The 20,166-nt window shown below is 41.3% G+C and overlaps 1 protein-coding gene across 1 annotated transcript; it reads right to left on the reverse strand.

Annotated features, from left to right (window-relative positions):
• Positions 1-5,261: 5,261 nt before the first annotated feature.
• On the reverse strand, positions 5,262-9,871 carry LOC120537280 (platelet glycoprotein V-like). The gene is made up of 2 exons (XM_039766103.1): positions 9,795-9,871; positions 5,262-7,579 (listed from the first exon to the last, which is right to left on the reverse strand). Exons 1-2 carry the CDS (start codon positions 9,827-9,829, stop codon positions 5,689-5,691), a joined length of 1,926 nt encoding a protein of 641 aa, XP_039622037.1. The 5' UTR covers positions 9,830-9,871; the 3' UTR covers positions 5,262-5,688.
• Between the last annotated feature and the right edge of the window lie 10,295 nt (positions 9,872-20,166).

Here is a 20,166-nt window from a genome sequence, read left to right on the forward strand (position 1 = left end):
CAGCAATTTTAACTCTGTTACAAAGTGATCAAAAGTCTCGTTTAAACCCTGCGTCTTCTCATTAAACTTGTATCTCACGAATATCGTATTCGTTGTGGGCATGATAAATGCCAGTGGCAGCCTGTCTATGAACTTAATTTAAACTTTAGGTTTACACCGTGCTTTGTTTCCGAAGTAGCTGCACTCATGAATATGCTTGTATGTGTCACTCGCTTCATATTCTTTTGCTGCCTTCTCAATTGTGTAATGCGTTTTTTGAACAGGTTTCATTCATCGAAGTGATCGCTCGTACTGCGTTCACAGTCAGTTCACATGAGCCGCTCTCTAGTGTGATCTTGTGATGTCCACAGCTTTATTTAATGTTAGCTAAGACCCGGCACTTAAAAGTTTCTCGCTACAGCAATTTTAACTCTATTACAAAGTGATCCAAAGTCTCGTTTATACCTCGTGCCTTCTCATTAAACTTGTATCTCGCGAATATTGTATTCGTTATAGGCATGGCAAACGGCAGCGGGAGCATGTCTATAAACTTAATTTAAACTTATGGTTTACACTGTGCTTTGTTTCCGCAGTAGCTGCACTTATGAATATGCTTGTATGCGTCACTCGCTTCATATTCTTTTGCTGCCTTCTCAATTGTGTAATGCTTTTTTTGTTCAGCGTTCTTTGGCCTTCTTCCTTGTTCTCTACGTACTTACGTGGGAGGCCTGATGATGCGGGACGCAACTCCACCTCACACGACGATCGAGCTGCCGGCTATGGCCGTATATATGGTCGAAAGTAGGTTCCAGTTATGACCGTTACGTGTAGAATTTCGAAATGAAACCTGCTTAACTTTTGTAAGTAAGCTGTTAGGGATGAGCCTGCCAAATTTCAGCCTTCCACCTACACAGGAAGTTGGAGAATTAGTGATGAGTGAGTGAGTGAGTGAGTCAGTCAGTCAGTGAGGGCTTTGCCTTTTATTAGTATAGATAAATAATAATAAACACATTCTAGTTTGGCTGCATTTCCCTTCTTGATCAAAAAGGTGTCCACATTCCCCTGTTTCTCCTTCAGAGTTGGTATAAATATACGCAAGCTTTTGCGTTGTGTTCTCTTTTATAAATCAAGCTTTATAAATAAGGCCCCTGGTAACTTTTATCTTTGAGTGCTTAAGGAATTCAGAGAGTACCGTATATACTTGCATGTAAGTTGGGTCTTGAAACCCAATAAATCGATCATAAAATCAGACCCCCGACATATACGCCTGTTCAAAAATACGACACTTAATTTTATTGATTTATTTTTTACATCTTCTTGCTTCCTCCAATCTTGCACCAGTTTCTCAGACACATCGAATTTTGTTGCAGCAGTGCAGTTACCAATTTCTTTCACCACTTCAATGACTTTTAATTTAAAACCAGCTTCATATTTTCTTCTGATCGAACGCTCCATCGAAGATAAGGGATGCTCTTACGATAAAGGTGTATGAGGGTGTGCGAGACAAAAAAACACAAAACAGTGCAAACGTCTCTTCGGAATAGTTCGGGTATTACTGTGTGGTCACGTAAGCACAATACATAGAAATAAAAGGCAGTGTGCTCTGTGGTTACACTTGCAGGTGGGTGTTAGCATATCATAATCTCTTGGACCAACAGTGTGAGTTTTCCGCATTCAACTTATACGACCGACATTGTAAAATACTGGAAATGATATGGTAAATCAACCCCAACTTATCCGCGGGAGAACTTAAACGTGAGTATATACAGTACGTACAGTATATAGATCATTAATGCATATTTTTTGAAAATCTCTGCACATGGGGAAATTCCTATTGGCTTAAAGCTCAAATATTACCCCACTGTATAAAGAGGTGATTAGACTGATCCATGTAACTAAAGGCCAGTAACCTCAACATGCATCACAGGTAAATGAATTGAAGGAATTACTAAGGACTGAGCAATACATGGAAAAAATAGGATTAGCAAATACTCAACATGAGTTCAGATGAGAAAGGTCATGTTTCACTAATATGCTGGAATTCTATGAGGAAACAACTAAATCGTATGATCAGAGAGGTGCATAAGATATTTTGTATCTTGATTTTCAGAAGGCTTTTGATAGGGTACCACATGAAATGTTAATGATCAAACTAAAAAATGGGAATTCAGGACACGATGTGGGTACAAAATTGGCTCATACACAGGAAGCAAAGTAATGGTGGGGGTACGTTTTCAGAGTTAGATAATGTTAAAAGTGGTGTCCCCCAGGGATAAGTGATGGGGATGCTGCTCTTTTTAATATACATAAACGATATAGACAAGAATATAATCAATACGCTAGTTAGGTTTGCTGATGATACCAAACTAGGTGGACAGGCAAATAATGTGTAATTAGCTAAATTGTTACAGAGAGACTTGGATAGCAAACAGACTTGGGAAGCTTGAAGGTTAATGTAAGTAAATGTAAAGTATTACATATTGGAAGTAAAAATATTAGACTTGAACACACAATGGGAGATCCGAAAACATGAAACTACACCTTATGAGATGGACCTAGGAGCCATAGTGGGCTCATCACTGTGTAGATCCAAACAGTGCATAGAAGCTATTAAGAAATCTAATGGGATGTTAGGTTATAAAGTGCAATGTGAGGAGTACAAGTCAAGAGTGGTTGTGTTTGGATTGTGTGACACACTAGTGAGGCATTACCTGGAGTAACATGTTCAATTTTGCTCTCCATATTACAACAGCAACACAGCAGCACTAGCGAAAATCCAGCGAATTAAGGAGGGACTGAAAGAGTTTAATCTTTTCTGTATAGCAAACACAGATTGAGAGGTGACATGATTGATTGAGTTTAAAATTGTGAAAGGAACTAGTACAGCAGATCCCAGTTCTGGAACAAGAACACAGGAACATGGATGGAACATTGTTAAAGGAATACTCCACCCAAAAATTATATTCTTTTTAAAATGTTACTTATCCAATATACTTTGTAGTGATGGCCAAGAAAAATTTTAAATGTCACGTTTTCATGAAAACAAAGGTAATAAAATGTATTCTTCAATGTAAGTGCACGGTGGCCAATGCAGAAAACAACAAAAAATATCAAAACGCCACACACCAAAATCTCACATTACTTGTGTCGCATAATCCATGTAAAGTCATCTAGTCAAAAACTAATAATGGGCCAAACAGAGGAATTTTTGCTAAGATATTGTTAAATCGATTCCACTTTTTAAAACAAAACTCATTCACAACCAGAATGCTTTCACACAGGGTCATGGATGAACTGAAGACAGGGCTCTTGGCCAATGTCTCTGGAGAGAGGTGGGTCTTTAATGGCAGATTTTTCTCAAGTGTTACAAAGTTTTGCTTCACACAAAAACCAAGTAGTGTGGTGAACAGCAGGACTTTAAGATCTTATGCTATTTTGGACATTTGAGGTAAATTGGATGGACAAGCTTTTAGGGTGGAACCAGTTCTTGTCATAATTGTTATCATGTTCTGTAGACTTCCTGATAATAGGCCCCATATCATGGAATAACAATACAAAATTTACTAGCTTACACAATTTAAAGTCCGCAGTCAGAATTTTTCATGTGTTTTAAAGTGATGGACATTTCTGCAGTTTTCCTGGCACTGACAGTCATTTTGATTATTTAATGTTGCATTTTCAAAAATGTGTGACAAGGTTAAAAGTTTTCATGTATGATTCACTTTTTTTTTGTTGTGGTCTTTGCACCCTTGTAGAAAGTTTAAGTGACAGAAAGCAGAGGATATCTCCAGCATACAGCGTGTTACCAGGGAGTGGCCCAGACGCTGACAGACAGGCCCCTCTCAGGACATTAGCCTGGTCAGAGGTTCCTGCATTACAAGTACTGTAAAAATATTCAAGAGTGAGCAAATATTACCACATTGCCAAAAAGATCTCAGCCATTACATTTGAACTCTTCCTCTCTCAGCCTTGATTTTGTAGCACAGAGTGACATTCCAGAGACACTGTGTGGTGGAGATGGGTCAAACAAAACAGGCAGCTGGCTGATTTAGATAGTCGCACATGCAAACCTTCCCAGCCCACCAGTATGTGGGCCACTTTGCACTCTAAGGAGACACGAAGTCATCTTAGATTCTTCTTATCGTATTTTAGGGAGTTCAGTATTATAGGGTCCTGTAGCCATGGCTGATTTGCTATGGCTAAATTTATTAGGGCGTTGGTCCTATTGTCCAGCTTTTATACTATTCAACAGGAGGCAATGGCACTCCTCCCAGTTTACTTAAAATGAACACAGAGATGGCAGCAAAACCAGCCTTGGCCCAGCTGCAGGATGTGCCTGAATGTAACCTTTTATGAAACGGGCCTGTCTGAGAATGCAGCTGAGTCACAGAGCGGACCTTTCACAAACCCTATCTAGCAGCTCGACGTCTGTTTTTAATTTGATATACAACTTTGGAGGAGGGTGAGCCATCCCCTTCTGGGAAAAGGAGCAGACGCCTCATAAAAAGCAGAATGAGGCTACTATCAAGATATGGGAATGCAGGCAGACCACCAAAACCCCAGCACAGAACGGGTAGCCTGTTTTCTCATTAGACAGGGCTGGTTAATTTTAATACAAAGCTACTACACATGCCAAGGGTTTATTTGGCCTGGAAGCCAGCTCCGTTTGTTCAGGAGCGGACTGTGCTGCTCCAAGAACATTCCAAAGCTTTTCAGCAGAATGGCATTGCCGTTTCCTCTGATGGAGGAGTGTAAGGAACAAGCCTGATTATCAAGAGGTGACAGAAAAGTAAGCAGTGGCATGAGAACAGATAAGCAAAACAAGTTTGTGAGAAATGGGAAAAGGCCACGCGAGCAGGATGAGCCCTGAAAAGATTTGCTCTTATCCTGCTCCTCTCACTTCTGGGCCTGGGATTCCACCATAGGGCTGGTTTTCAGCCAAGTGGTCCTGATGAACTCTAGTGCACGACTTATGAATGCCCAGTGGGGGCCGAGTGGTCTGTTGGCCTTGGAGCCCCTGCAGATTTTTTTTCCTCTCCAAATAGACTGGCTTTATTTATTTTTGTTTGTTTTTCTGTCCTGCCCAGCCATCTGACCCAATTATTGGACACACCTTTAGAGACTTAGATAATATAATTAGTAGAAAAATCCTTATATAAAATGGTATTCTATCTTAATCACATATTGATTTATTTTTAATTAGTATTCATTCTTATTCTTAACTAATTTATTTTAATTTTCTTATAACTTTACCTTTAGACATCTTGTAAAGCACATTGAGCTATAGCCTGTGTATGAAAATATTATAGAAACAAATGTTGTTGTTAAGTAGCCAATCACCAGTAGGTGGCACTGTATCCAGAACAAAATAAAGCTCAGAACACAGATTTAACAGGCCAGAGGATAAAATTAGACTAAAGACCACCAAACAGCAGCAGTAGGAACGAAGAGAAAGGCACTTTTACTAATTTTACTTCATAATGAATTGCCCCCTCTTCCCACCCATTTCTATCACAGTCAAACACACTTTTATTATAATAGGTGCCCCAAATAAACTCCAGGTCGCACTGCTGATGTACCACCTCTAGCCAAGTTATATATCAAACCTCTCCAGAGTTGTATCCTTACATTCCACCCACTCATTGCTGATCTGCTCAAGGTGGTAATTCCACACAAGGAGTGGACGGCCAGGGGCAGCAGGCTTGTACTTCACTCTCTGTTTTTGCACCTGACACTTATGAGAATGACTGGCCTCAGGTGCCACCTCAGTTGATGTCGGAGCTGCAGGATTTTGCACAATATGTAGATGGCACCTACCAGAAGGACAAACTGAAAGACAGCAAGAAACACATAGACAAACAAGTAGAGGTGGCCATAGGGAACTTTCACTGGAAAAACCCACAGCAGCAGGCCCCGTTGAGAAACATCCACGGCCCCTCTCCATGATGGCAGACCAGCTGGTGCTCGACTGTGGAATTGGCTATGGCTCCTAGTAGATAATATTGTTTGAAGAGTCTTCCCATTACCACTGCGAAGAGTTGACATCAAAGAAGCAGATGAGTACAAGGGAGTGGTGGCTCCCAACTTGTGTGTAGGCGTATAGAAGAGTGTGCTACTGCTGGGAACACTCAGCCCTACTGTGGAAGTAGGGGCCTTTGCTGGGGGCTTGGGGCCACTGTACACAACTCTGCAGACAAGCCGCATTGGTACTTTAAGCAGAACTTCTCCATGGAGTGGTCCTGACGATGAGCAGGAGAGAGCACTAATTTTGCGGACTTTGTCCTGATGAGTTTGAAGCCAGAAGGTGAATCCCAGTATGCTACAATTACAAACCCAGGGGTTGCCCACCAGCTGAACATCCTGCAACGCAGTGGCAGAGTCCAGGAGCTCCTTAGGAAGAGTGGGCAGCATGTTGTTGCTCAGGTCAATGGTTGTGAGCTTAGACAAACCCTGTAAAATATTACTGGGTAGGGAACGCAGCTGATTGTCATGCAAAATAAGGGTCTGCAGGTTGACCAACGGGGCAAGCAGCTGCTCCTCGAGAGTCTCAAGGGAGTTGGTGTGCAGCTTCAGGTGCTTCAGCTGGCTCAACCCCCTGAAGGACTCCTTTGGCAAAACTGTGAGTCTTTTGTTGAGGGTGATGTAGAGTTGCTCCAGACCAGACATGTTGTTAAACACATGGGTAGGTATGGTGGGAAGGTCTGTGCTCGACAGAAAGAATTCCTTCATATGAGGCATACTGCCAAAGAGCAAGGGTGGCAACTCACGCAGAGGATTTTCAAAAATGGTCAGTTGTGTCAGGTTAGCCAAGTGAAAGAAGGTCTGTGGGGGCAGCTCCTCCAGCCGATTTTTTGACAGTGTTAGGTTCACTAGATGAGGCATGCAATGGAAGAGCTCAGGAGGAAGTCTTCGAATCAGGTTGCTGTGCAGTTTCAGCTCCACCAGGTTCCTTAGAGTTTTGAATGTGTTGGCCTGAATGTCCTCCAGCTGGTTACTAAAGAGCAGCAGTTCATGAAGCTGGGACAATGGCCTGAAAATGTTGACAGGGAGACTCTTCAACTGATTTCTGCCTAAGTTAAGGACCCTGAGCCTGCTCAGATTTGCAAATATGCCCTCATCAAAGGCAGAGAAATGGTTGGAGCTCAGGTCAATCTCAATCAGGTGGACCATGGACCAAAAGATACCAGGTGGTAAGCAGTAGAGGTCATTTTTATTGAGGAAGAGCTGCTTCAGCTGGGCCAGACTGTCAAAAACTCCTCGTGGAAGCCAAGTCAGCTGGTTTGCGGACAGTTTAAGAGAAAGGAGATCAGGCAGAGGAGTGAAAGCCTCGGGGGCGATACTTTTTATCTTATTACCACTTAGCTGCAGACGGCAAAGAGTGGTCAAGCCGTTGAAGCTGTGAGCGGCCAATTCCTGAACCTGAGAGTTTGTAATCAAAAGAACGGTAGTATTGGGCGGCAGAGCAGCTGGCACGCTGACAAGGCTGCCATCCAGACAGCGAACCATGCCCTCATCATTACAACTACAGTTTATGGGGCATTCAGATTGACAGGAACCAAAGGCAAGCAGAAGAAGGCTGAGCAAAATCCACATGTCACACCTGGAAAAGCAAAAACATACAATGTGAGCCCAGCCAGAAGACATCAAGTTGTGGAGGATTGCCGGCTTTTGGTTCCGGTCCTCACCCCCAGGCCACCAGGAGGAGCTCTCCCGACAGCAGGATCGTGCCCTGAGGCCCAGCAGGGCCTCACGGACTTTGTAGTGTTTATACACAGCCCTGCTGGATACCTTGGGGGCCACCGGGAGTCGCTGTAAGGGGGCTTGTGGGCTCTTTTGTGCCTTATGACCCGGGAGTACGTCACGGTCACGTGACGGGAAGGAACGACGTGCTCCCGGGGTGAAGAAAAGGACTGTTTACCCTGTCCGGTCAGGGGCTATAAAAGGACTAGAAGCCAGTCCAGACACTGAGCTGAGCTGGGAGGAAAGTTGGCTAAGTGTCTGGGAGCTGGAGGATTGGTTAAGAGAGTTGATAATTTATGAGTAGTGTGGAAGGTGCTTGGTGCACATTTGTGTTAAAAAATAAAGAGTCTGGGACTTTTATCCAGTGTCTTGCGTGGTACCTGAGGGTTCAAGGGAGCACTAGCGCCCCCTACTGCCACACTGTCTGCATGGAAGTGTGCAGGCCTGCACATGGAGGTCGCATACAATAGCAATGCAGCACATTCAGTGCATGACACTGTGCACTGAATAAACCCCATCATATAACCCTGTGTGATCACATTAACACTAGATGCTTCTGTTCACAACAATGCATCAGACCGGTCCATCTGAGAGATCATTTCAGATCTGCTAACTATCCTGCTGCTGAAACTGCCAACGTCAGTGATAGAACAGAGCAAGGCGACCTGTCAGAGGTTCTCTACCCACACCTCTTAGATATCTGTACCCACATGACAACTGCAGGCCACACACAGATACAGTGGTCACAACTGTAATGAGGCATTGTGAGCAGGTGCTGCCTTGGCCCGCTATCTCCACAGAGTGCCTTTGGGATGGCATTGATCACAATATCTGGAGAAGTGACTACATACCAGCCAATGGGCAACCAGCTGACTAGGCCCATCTATCTCCCACAATGGTGAGTTAAGAGGTGACAAGCAGTGGTGGCTGCAAAGGGTGGTCACATTAAACACTGAAGTACTGCAAGATTACTACTGTTAATGATCACATTTGTTGTATTTGTCGCTGTTCTACTGTTTTGTTTTCTTATTATAATTTTATTGTTATTTTAGCACGAATGAATGACATTTCAGTTCAATAACAAATCTTGAACCTCTCCCCCCATTAGTAAAGTTCTGCATCATCTGTTGTTCAAGACATGGACAGGGATTTGTAAGTCAGTCAGTCAGTCATTATCCATCCCGCTATATCCTAACACAGGGTCACGGGGGTCTGCTAGATTCAATCGCAGCCAGCACAGGGCATAAGGCAGGAACAAACCCCGGGCAGGGTGCCAGCCCACCGCAGGGGATTTGTAAGTGCCCTTGCTAATTCTACAATAAGCCATTAAATGCCCAACCCACCCCATGCCAGCCACCTTTATATACTGCACGACAACCCTAAGTCTCAATTTAGCTCTCATACATTTCATATAACTTACAAATATATTCCAGTCAGGGTCACCCCAACAAGAAGCACAAGGCGGCGAGCACCCTCAAAAGTGAAGCCAGCCTATTGCAGGCAGAGGACACACAAAGGCACAAGAAGAGGTGCCAAGTCTATCTGATAGCACATGTGGATTGTATAAGGAAAAGCAAAAACATGCACTAAAAAACACAGAGAGCACATATCAACTCAATTTTAATTGACTTTTCACATTTCAATGGGGACGGCATGGTGGCGCAATGGTAGAGGTGCTGCCTCGCAGTAAGGAGTCAGTGTGTTCACTCTCCAATGGAGTGGTGGCCTGTCCAGGGCTTGCTCCTGCCTTGTGCCCTATGCTAGCTGGGATAGGCACCAGAAGACCCCTGCAACCCTGTTCAGGACTAAGTGGGTTAGGAAACGACTGACTAACATTTTAATGGAAAACTACAAGGGATGTCCAATAAAATAAAGAAAACCAAGGCATCCCTTATTACACTGAACTGTCCTGCTCTCCTTGCCAAGGCTGTTTCAACCCAAGGTCAAGATCTCAGCAGCAAACAGTTATTTTAGAGAAATGCAAGTTTTTTTTTCCTACGCTTCCTGTACTATGCTTTCCCTTAGTAATAGGCAGGATCCTGTAAAACAAGCTTTGAGGAAAAAGACACACTTACCGGTGGAGTGAAGCTGAAAGATGAAACATAACCATCAAGGACTGGAGCACTGATGTGAAGGAAGTGCCCAACTTACATTTGCTAGGATGAGACCTGCCCTTCCTAGGATGGTAGGGCACCACTCTTGTTTGATATCTCCATATAAGGTCTTTTTCCTCATAAGTGTTGGTCGACATTTTTAGAATCCAGGAAGAGTAACACAAGATAACATGCTACTTGTCTCTTGACAGCTGGGCTGCAAAGCAAGCTGTTTTCAGTTGATAAGTTTTCTTTTCCACGTTTTTCACACACAACAAATAAAGATAGGAAACCACAAGTCCAAGACCACACAATGCACCCCAGGGGCACATTCAATCAGATATGTTAGTCGATTAAACAAATAAAATACTGAAATTACTTAAAATTGTCCCTTTGGGCAGACATGGCACACCCTCAGCAGTACCTCAAGGTCTTCGAAAGAGATAATCTGGAAATATTTTGAAGAGTTGGCATTTTCTCTGTTTTTATTAACCATGTATGATCTCTGGGCAGTCAGGTCAATATGGAACTGTACAGTCACATTGGGAAACAGTCTGGGAAAAGTCTCACAAGTCACCTTAACCATGTGTGCTCAATAATTTCACATGTTAACTCCTTGTTACCCTAAAGAACAAGCTGGAGTCTCTGTGAATTGAGAGGTCCCCTATGATGCTCGGACTGACACCACTGAAGCAGTAACTGCATGTTGACCATCATTCAACTAAGCTGCACATGGACACATCTGGCCTGCACGTTTTATTTGGTCCCAGGTTGTCATCGTCCCCTAACACAATCCATCTAGTTATAGCTGTGCTACGCAATAAAGATAGGTTGAAATGTAAGTAATCAACGTAGACCTAAGCATTAACATTTACAGTTACAGGGTAAAAATACACCGGTCATGCAGTCTCCTTTTATTACAAAAAAAAAAAATCTTTTACATGCACATGCGCACCACCGTGCACCAAAATCACGCAAGCACTTAACAAGGGGAACACCTCTTTCAATTGAGAGCATTTTACATTTATATGTCAACATTCTCTTTCTGATCAGCTGCTGTAGAGCTGTGATTCCCCACTCAGATACAGTGATATAAATACTCCCAAGTGGAGCAGTGAGAGTAATATGGAAAAAGATGATCCGCTGTGGCAACCCCTAACGGGAGCAGCTGAAAGAAGAAGGTGCAGTGAGAGTAACAACGCTAAATCAGCTATTGTATTTAGAATAGTTTGACCATTCTGTGGACCATTATATTGTTACTGGTTAATTACAATCAGGTGCATTAAACTAATAAACAATATGTGGTTAATTTCAGTGTATTTATAAAGCCGCGTCAGAGATGTGGATCTGAAAAAGAAAGATAAACCACACAGGAACAGTAGCACTGCTTTGATGCTGGGTGCTGCCAGTCTGCAAAACTGAGCGTAGAACTTGTGTACGCCAGGGTATGAGCTACCGTGGAAATGTGCGTGGCTTTACGCCAAGTTTAGGTTTTATACATCGTGTTTTGAGAGTGGAAACGTTCATACGTAACATTTTTGTGCCTACGCACCATTTATACATGAGGCCCTGGATGTTCATGTAGCCCAGCTCATTATACTTTTAAGCACAAAGCAGACCACTCTAATGATACAATCTCCAACGTGTTAATGGAGGCACAGAACGACTAAGACTTGTATTCAGTAGAGACAATAAAACAGCAAGCTCCACTTTGGTTTAAAAACATCCAACAAACAATATCAATGTCACGTTCACTGGTATAAGAACTAAAATGTTTTGAACATGCTGAAAAAACAGAGATGGCATTGGATTAGTGCAGCAGAGAATGGGGTGCCATCTTCAGTTAGGAATTTTTAACCACAGGGATGGTGAGTCCAGTCTAATGACCAATTCTGGTTAAGTGCACAGGCTAAACAATAAAGTATAATCACTTATGAGTGCCAGGAATTCCAAAATAATTGATTCAACTTCAATTGATAAGTTTGATTTTGAATTCATAGTAGTAACCTTAAAGTTGGAACACTTTTTTTTTTTTTTTAAAAAGTAGTCATTATAGCCTCAACAGAATAGGAAGGAAGATAGGAAGAGTTTGTTACACTTTAAATGTGAAATAATTTGACTAACTAGTAAATACAGAAAATAGTGTTATTATCCAGCGGATTACTCTTTCACAAAACCACAACAGCTGTGTTACAGATTGTGTACTGTTACAAAAGCTGCTTTAAAGAGTTTGTGTAAATGAAAACTTCTTTAGCATTCTTTGTATTCATTGATTTATGTGGCAAGGACATTTTAATGTTTGAATTTGTATTTTTTAGTATTGATTTTAAACAGCTTTTTTTTTTTGGATAGTAAACAGAAAATGTCAGTGGGCGAATTAAATACATACACACAGTAACATAAATGTATGGTGGACCATAATGATCATGTCATTTTTTATAAACACTATGTTAAAATCACTCCATTTGTTGTTACACTGGGGTGAAGTCCTCCAACCACCACCACCCGAAATTCTCCTTCCTGACTCTTAAAGACTGTCTCCTCCACTTTATTAATACAGCCTGTAAGTGCAGAATCCAAATTCTTAGGACTGCTGGTGTACATCTTGTATAGAAATTTTAGACAAATTAAGCTGCCTGAAAGTGAACTGAAATTGACACAGTACTGTAGTTCAACATTAATGAAGTAAAAAAAATATAGTGCAGTAGTGAGACAATCTTGATGGTGATCTCATCACACCTTCTGATGCAAGGAATCTTGGTGTCATTTTCGATTCCTCCCTTTCTTATTTCACCCACATAAACCACATTAAGAAACTTTCTTACTTCCACCTCCGTAACATATCCCATGTTCACTCATTCCTATTCTTTTCTAATGCTGAGAAACGCGTCCATGCTTTTATCTCATCCCACATCAATTATTGTAACTCTTGACATTCAAGTGCCGCGTCTAATCTTCAATCACAGGTCCGGTTGGCTCAAACTCTGCTGCAAGAGTCCTAACAGAGAGCAGCAACAACGAGCATATAACACCCATCCTGCTTCACCTCCTCTGGCTCCCTCTGTCTTACAGGATTGAATATAAAATTCTGTTATTAACCTACAAAATTTTAAGTGGCCTTGCACCAGATTACATTAGTGATCTTCTCTATCACTGTGCTCCTGTTCACCCAATAAGGTCCTCTTATTCTGGCAATGTTGTTGTGCCCCACACTAACCTGCACTCTGTGGGTGACAGGGCCTTCAGTTGTATAGCGCCAAGACTTTGGAATGACCTCCCAAAATTAATGAGATCAGCTGACTCCATTCATTCTTTTAAAAACCAACTTAAAACTCATCTGTTCAGGAATTAACTTAACCAGACATTCTGTCTCCTTTTTCAGTGTTCATCTCTGCCTAGATGCTCAGTATAATTTGTGTGTGTGTTATATCATAAATTATATTTGTTTCAGGTATTTCTTCTAGTATTGAACTTAGAATTTTATTCTGGTTTATTTTTTTCTTCATTTTATTTGATGCTTTTTATATCCTGCATTTATCAATTTATTGTTCTATTCAGAAAAATATTTGTACCCAATATTACATATACCTTGCTGTTCTTTCTAAGACTCTATAAATCACCTTGAGCATTAGAAAAGAGCTATATAAATAAAATGTATTATTATTATTATGGCCTTCACATTCCACAGTTGTGCTGTGCTGGTCTACAGCTGATGTGACAGATGAATGTAGCTGTACACAGTGGGGATGGGGAAGTAGATATAGTAAGCAAGGTAGTGGCGGGGTGTATTGTAATACAGAAAACTAATACCATATGCATGTTTTATTGACCCCTTAATACACATACACATTGCAACCAGGGCTCACATCCTGGGTCCATCCCACTTCTCCATGTTCATGTGAATATCCTTCCACAATCCTCCTTCCCAATCTCCCCTGGTTTTCTCCCACAGTCCAAAGACATGAAGGGTATCTAAACTGACAACAGTAAATTGGCCCTAGTATGTGTGTGTGTTCGTCCTGTGATGGATTAGCACCCTCTCAAGGGATAATTCCTACTTTGAGCTCAGTATCTGCTGGGATGGGCTTTGGTCCCTTGTTAAGAATAAAGTGACTTTAGAAGATTGTATGATATTGTGACATGTATATGCATGAGCGACAGCTTAAAGGCTCAGATAAGAGTAATTTCAGATGCCTGATACATTTTCTCTTCCTCTCTGCAGACCAGAAGACTGACAACCTTAACATCTCTGATGTCACTTCTGGTGTCCACCTACTAGGAGTCCCTATTTTCAGAAGCTCCACTTGAGACCAATCCAATCTTCACAACATTTTCTTTGATTTTTAACATGTTTATCATCCGTGTTTTGTTTTCTTTATATTGGACTAGCCTTTGGGTGCCCCAAAACTGCACAGCCTGTCCTTTATATTAAAATACACACACACACACACACACACACACACACACACACACACACACACACACACACACATATATATATATATATATATATATATATATATATATATATATATATATATTGTAAAAGAATAGAAGCAAACAGCGTAAAGGTTAGGGGTTTTCGGCCCCGTATATTGCAGACAATCCACAATATTTTCAAAAAGAAAGCAGGTCAAAATATAAACAAAACAGTTCATATGCGCGACGCCCTTCAGAGGCGTCGACGGCCATTTTATATGAGAGGAGCCAGAAGTGGAAGAATGCTGGGAAGGAACCGTGAGGGAGGATGGGATTGCTGATGTCAGGAAAGATGGCGGAAGAAGGGCGGAAGTGGACGTACTGCGGGAAGGCTATGATGGCACAGCGTCTCTTTTCCTGGAAGACAAAGGAGAAAGGTTAGCACCTTGCCACTCCCTGCCGGCGAACGTCTTTCGAAAGCGGTTCAAGGTCCGTCCGCGGCCTCCTACTCGTGCATGCGTGACAATATATATATAAAAAAATTCTTACAAACTTCCAGGGACCTAAAAAATATTTTGCTGTAATGAGATTCTGTATTTATTACTATAGTGCTTTCTTTAACTTGCATCCAGGCGTCTGCAATTATTTCAATAGCTTCTTTCGCGTTAATTTTAATCTCCTCCTACCTACAAGTTATGCTGACGAGAATTTTCTCATTATTTCCTTGCCATAATACACTCTCAGGGTGCGAATGATGCCCAAATCCAAAGGCTGAAGCACTGCTGTGCAATTAGGTGGGAGGAGTTCAATGCGAACTATATCTAAATGTGGAAGCATGTTGTGTTCAGCACAGTTATCAATCAGAAGCCGAATCATCCTTTTCTTCTTCTTCATATTGTGCGATTTCTGAACTCTTTTGAGACCCCGTCCTGAAGCACGATTGCAGCATCTGTGGAAGATTGTCTGTCCATTGCTGGGGCAACAGAAGTTTCACAGTAGTGCAGTCAAGTGCCAAAGAAGCGAATCCTAAAAGATCGGGTCGTGCTGCAAGTCCCTGTCTTACACCCAAAAACACGAGGCAGAGTCTCAGTAATTTAGCAAAACCAGCTTTATTCAGCTTGAAACAAGAACGGTACACTTATTTACTGCAGCGGGATCTGCCACTCTGCTATACACAGACACAGCAGTCAGGCAGGGTCGTGGCCAGGTCAGTGACCAAGTAATCTTGTTATCTGCATTTACAATGTATGTGCTCCTAACCTTGCATCACTCATCGAGATCTTTTCTGTTTACTTTGGCAGAGAGACACAGCATAGCTATGAGCCTGCTATTGCCCCGTACAGATGCGGAGGTCACACTTTGGGATGCTCTTCGGCATGTCATCCAATTGTGGTAGGTCCCAAGAGAATTTAAAAACCTCACATTTTCTTGAATGAGTGCAGCATTAATAGGAAGTTTTCATGAACGAGCATCACTGAACCACATAAAAACTGCTTTTTTGACGTCTTCAAATGCAGCAGTTCACATACGTTTGCAACCCGAGATTTTTCTTCTTTTTTTGCTCTGTCTTTCAAGAAAGTTGACAGCGTCGATGGCAAAATTCTGAATTCACAGGCAACGTCTTTTTTTCTTTCTGTCGCAATCAAGAGCTGCAAAAAATTAAGTTTTTTTTTCTCTAATATGAACTGTTATCGTTTTTTCGTGTCTGCCTTTTCTATTGGAGAGTGACAAGGAGTTAAATTCCAATGGATGTTTTTCACATGTTGATGAGCAATAAGCAAAAGGTATCACTGAAAACCGCAGGAAACAAAAACAGTACGAGGAAAGTTCGAAAAAAGAAAAAAAAATTACAATGTTTCTGTTTGGGGATCATTGTGCACAACTGAGCTGCGGCCACAGAACTTACTGCTCTGGGAATGATTATTTCAGGCATTTCAAGGTCTTTTAGGCACTTCATTGTAATGAAAGTATCTACTGAATGTACTTCGTAGTAACAAGATTTCTATTGACTTGTGTCATATGGAGAAGCTGTTGGGACCATAAAAATACTTCGTTGTAATGAAAATTTTGTTGTAAAGATATTCGTTGTAACGGAATTTTACCTGTACACATATATACATACGTATGCACTAATATATCTATACTAATAAAAGGCAAAGCCCTCACTGACTGACTGACTGACTGATCACTAATTCTCCAACTTGCCGTGTAGGTAGAAGGCTGACATTTGGCAGGCTCATTCCTTACAGCTTCCTTACAAAAGCTGGGCAGGTTTCATTTCTAAATTCTATGCATAATGGTCATAACTAGAAGCTATTTTTCTCCATTTACTGTAATGCAGTTGAGCTCGAAAGCCGTGGGGGGAGGAGTTTCATGTGACATCATCACGCCTCCCACGTAATTACGCAGTACGTAGAAAACCAGGAAGAGCTCGAAAAAGAGCTTAAGAAAACATGCATTATATAATTAAGGCAGCGAAACAATTAGAAGCGAGCGAGTGAGATATAAAACCATATTCAGCAGCTCACGTGAACTGACGCAGTGCGCAGACAAAAAGCAACAGTTCCAAAGAGTGCTGAACAAAAACCGAATTACACTGCTATGCTCAAATAGATAAACCACACGCTGTGGCGCAATAGTAGAGGCTTAGCGCCGACGTCCGAGGTTCGATTCCCGAGAGGGGATGCACTGAGTATGTACGCACGCATTTTTATTAATTTTAACTTCGCATCCCCTTGGTTTCAGACGTATGAAAAAATATGCGCTTAACGCAGAAAGACAGATCACCAATTGAAGCTTTATGAATAATGGATACTTTATTCATGATCAAGGATTGTTTTGGTAAAGCCATACGCAGTGTATTCATTAGATGAACGGTAAAAAAGTAAGAGTGAGGGGAGGGTAACTTATTGAGGCACGCAGGCAAAACCACAATAGCACGCGGGCTCGATGTACTGTAGTGCGCATCAACTCGATCTGAATTGCGATCACATTTGAAAAATATATCTTTTCAAGTTCTATTTAGTCCATATGTGTCAAACTCAAGGCCCACGGGCCACATCCGGCCCAGCGTGTAATTAAATCCGGCCCGCGAGATCATTTTATATACTGTATTATTGTTATTAATAGCCCGGGGAGATGAAGCGCTGGTAACACAATAAACTACAGATCCCATAATGCAGCGCTTCAGCTGCCTTGCCGAACACTTACTGCGTTAATCAAGTCTAGCTTATGATGCTGCAAGTTATTGCAAAGCTAGCCCACACGATGCCAAGAGAAAAGGTGATTCTGAACATAGAGCCTTTAAAAACCGATGGGAGGCTGAGTATATGTTTACTGACATTACCGGTAAACCCGTGTGTCTCATTTGTGGAGCTAATGTGGCTGTAATTACAGAATTTAATCTAAGACGGCACTATGAGACAAAACATCAAGATAACCTGAAAGACCTGAATGCAATGCACAAGATACAGAAAGCAGAAGAGTTAAAGAAGAATCTGACACTTCAGCAGACGCGTTTTTACCGTGCAAAATCACAAAGTGATTTCAAGTGAAGCTACTTTTATGGGAGACACAAATGCACCAGTGCAACTTGCCCCACTTTCCCTGTTGCCAAGTAATGTTGAACCAAGTCGGCACAATGGTGTTCCCAAATACGCATTTTGCTGATAAACTGAGCGCACTGCGCACTGAGTTTGCACGGCGCTTTGGTGACTTTGAAGAACAAAAAGAATTTTGAGTTGTTTCAACCCATTTGCCATCGATGTGGAAACTGCACCTGTGCAGATTCAGATGGAGGTGATTGAGCTGCAGTGTAATGGCACACTGAAGGCAAAGTACGATACTGCAGGGCCCGCACAGTTTATTCACTCCATTCCCGGAAAAATGCTCCAGCTCCGTCTACATGCGGCTCGAATTTTGTGCATGTTTGGTAGCACATATCTGTGTGAGAAGCTCTTCTCAGTCATGAAGACTAACAAAACAGCACACAGGAGTCGCCTCACTGATGAGCACCTGCAGTCCATCCTGAGAATCTCCACAACACAGAACCTCACACCAAACATAAATGAACTTGTTGCCAAAAAGATGCCAGGCGTCCAGCTCTGATAAAATGACATAAGAGCAAAGACAACTGAATGATTTGATTTGTTATTGCTGAAAAGAACAAATTTTATTTATATTTCCAGGTTTTGTTATGCACCATGTTCATATTTGAATTTGTATAATTTTGACAGGATATATTTTTATGGAGAGCAAAATCTTTTGGGATATTTAAAATTTAAGTTTATTTTTTATATAAAATTACATAAGAGTAAAGAAATTTGAATGTTTGTTCTTTTAACGCTTACTTTATTTCTAACTTGTATAATTTAGACAGGATATATTTTATGGAGAGCAAAATATTATAAGTTATTTAAGGTTTGAGTTGATTTATTCCGGAATAATATTCTGTCGACTAAATAAAAATTCCTTCTATTTAAAATTTAAATAGAACTTGAACAGAAACGATAGTTCATAATATCCATGCAGACTTGCACTTAAGAGTGGGAGTCATCCGTTTTAACAAACAGCGTATTGCACTGATACGAAATAGCCTGCCCATTTAATTATTTAGGAATGGATAAATAAAGATTTTGTACAAATAATGTTCTTCCTTCATGGATTCTGGCACCCCCAACAACAGTTGCTAGCACCCCAAAGACTGTATATATGTATGTATATGTGTGTGTATATATATATATATATATATATATATATGTGTGTGTGTGTGTGTGTGTGTATATATATATATATATATATATGTGTGTGTGTGTGTATATATATATATATGTATGGATATGTATATATATATATGTTTATATGTGTGTGTGTGTATATATTCTGTATGTATATATATATATATATATATATATATATATATATATATATATACTAATAAAAGGCAAAGCCCTCACTCACTCACTCACTCACTCACTCATCACTAATTCTCCAACTTCCCGTGTGGGTGGAAGGCTGAAATTTGGCAGGTTCATTCCTTACAGCTTCCTTACAAAAGTTGGGCAGGTTTCATTTTGAAATTCTACGCGTAATGGTCATAACTCAAAGCTGTTTTTCTCCATTTACTGTAATGGAGATGAGCTTCAACGCCGTGGGGGCGGAGTTTCGTGTGACATCATCACGCCTCCCACGTAATCACGCAGTACATAGAAAACCAGGAAGACCTCAAAAAAGCGCTCAAGAAAACATGCATTATATAATTGAGAAGGCAGCGAAACAATAAGAAGCGAGCGAGTGACATATACAACCATATTCATGAGTTCTGCTACTCGAAACAAAGCACGCATGTAAACCTACACTTTAAATTAAGTTCATAGACAGGCTGCGCTGGCGCTTGTAATTTAGTGCCTGCCCATATAAGGCCGTCCGTCAGCGGCAATCCAATAGCAAACTGCCACGGGTAAATATTCACGGGTGAAGGACTGTGCTTATGGAGAGGAAGATGAGATGGTCAGCGTGGTGTTTGGCACAAACTCAGCGAAACTGCGAGAGAAAGTTTTAAGTGCCAGGACTAAGGTAACATTAAATAAAGCTATGGACATAGCACGAGATGGCACCAGCACAGCTGGGAACCTTCGATGCAAGTACACCGAGTGGCTCATGTGAACTGACGCAGTGCACAGATAAAAAGCAACAATTCCAAAGAGCGCTGAACAAAACCAATTACACAATTGAAAAGGCAGCAAAAATATGAAGCGCCTGATAAGCATATTCATAAATGCAGCTACTGTGGAAACAAAGCACACGGTGGAAAAGTCAATGTCCCGCTAAAGGAAGACAGTGTAAAAAACCCGTGCATGCAGTGTGTCAGGTCTCAGATAAAGAAGAAGACGAGCTGTTTATTGATGCAGTAAGAAACGAATCGATGAATGAAACC

This window comes from Polypterus senegalus, chromosome 1, assembly GCF_016835505.1.
Source record: "Polypterus senegalus isolate Bchr_013 chromosome 1, ASM1683550v1, whole genome shotgun sequence".
Taxonomy (NCBI): domain Eukaryota; kingdom Metazoa; phylum Chordata; class Cladistia; order Polypteriformes; family Polypteridae; genus Polypterus; species Polypterus senegalus.

Bases quoted from the DNA above. Each gene is read 5' to 3' on its own strand.
- LOC120537280 (XM_039766103.1), bottom strand. From the start codon at position 9,829: ATGGTTATGTTTCATCTTTCAGCTTCACTCCACCG. The intron at 7,580-9,794 runs GTAAGTGTGTCT...TTGCTTTTCCAG, and splicing joins CTTTCAGCTTCACTCCACCG to GTGTGACATGTGGATTTTGC.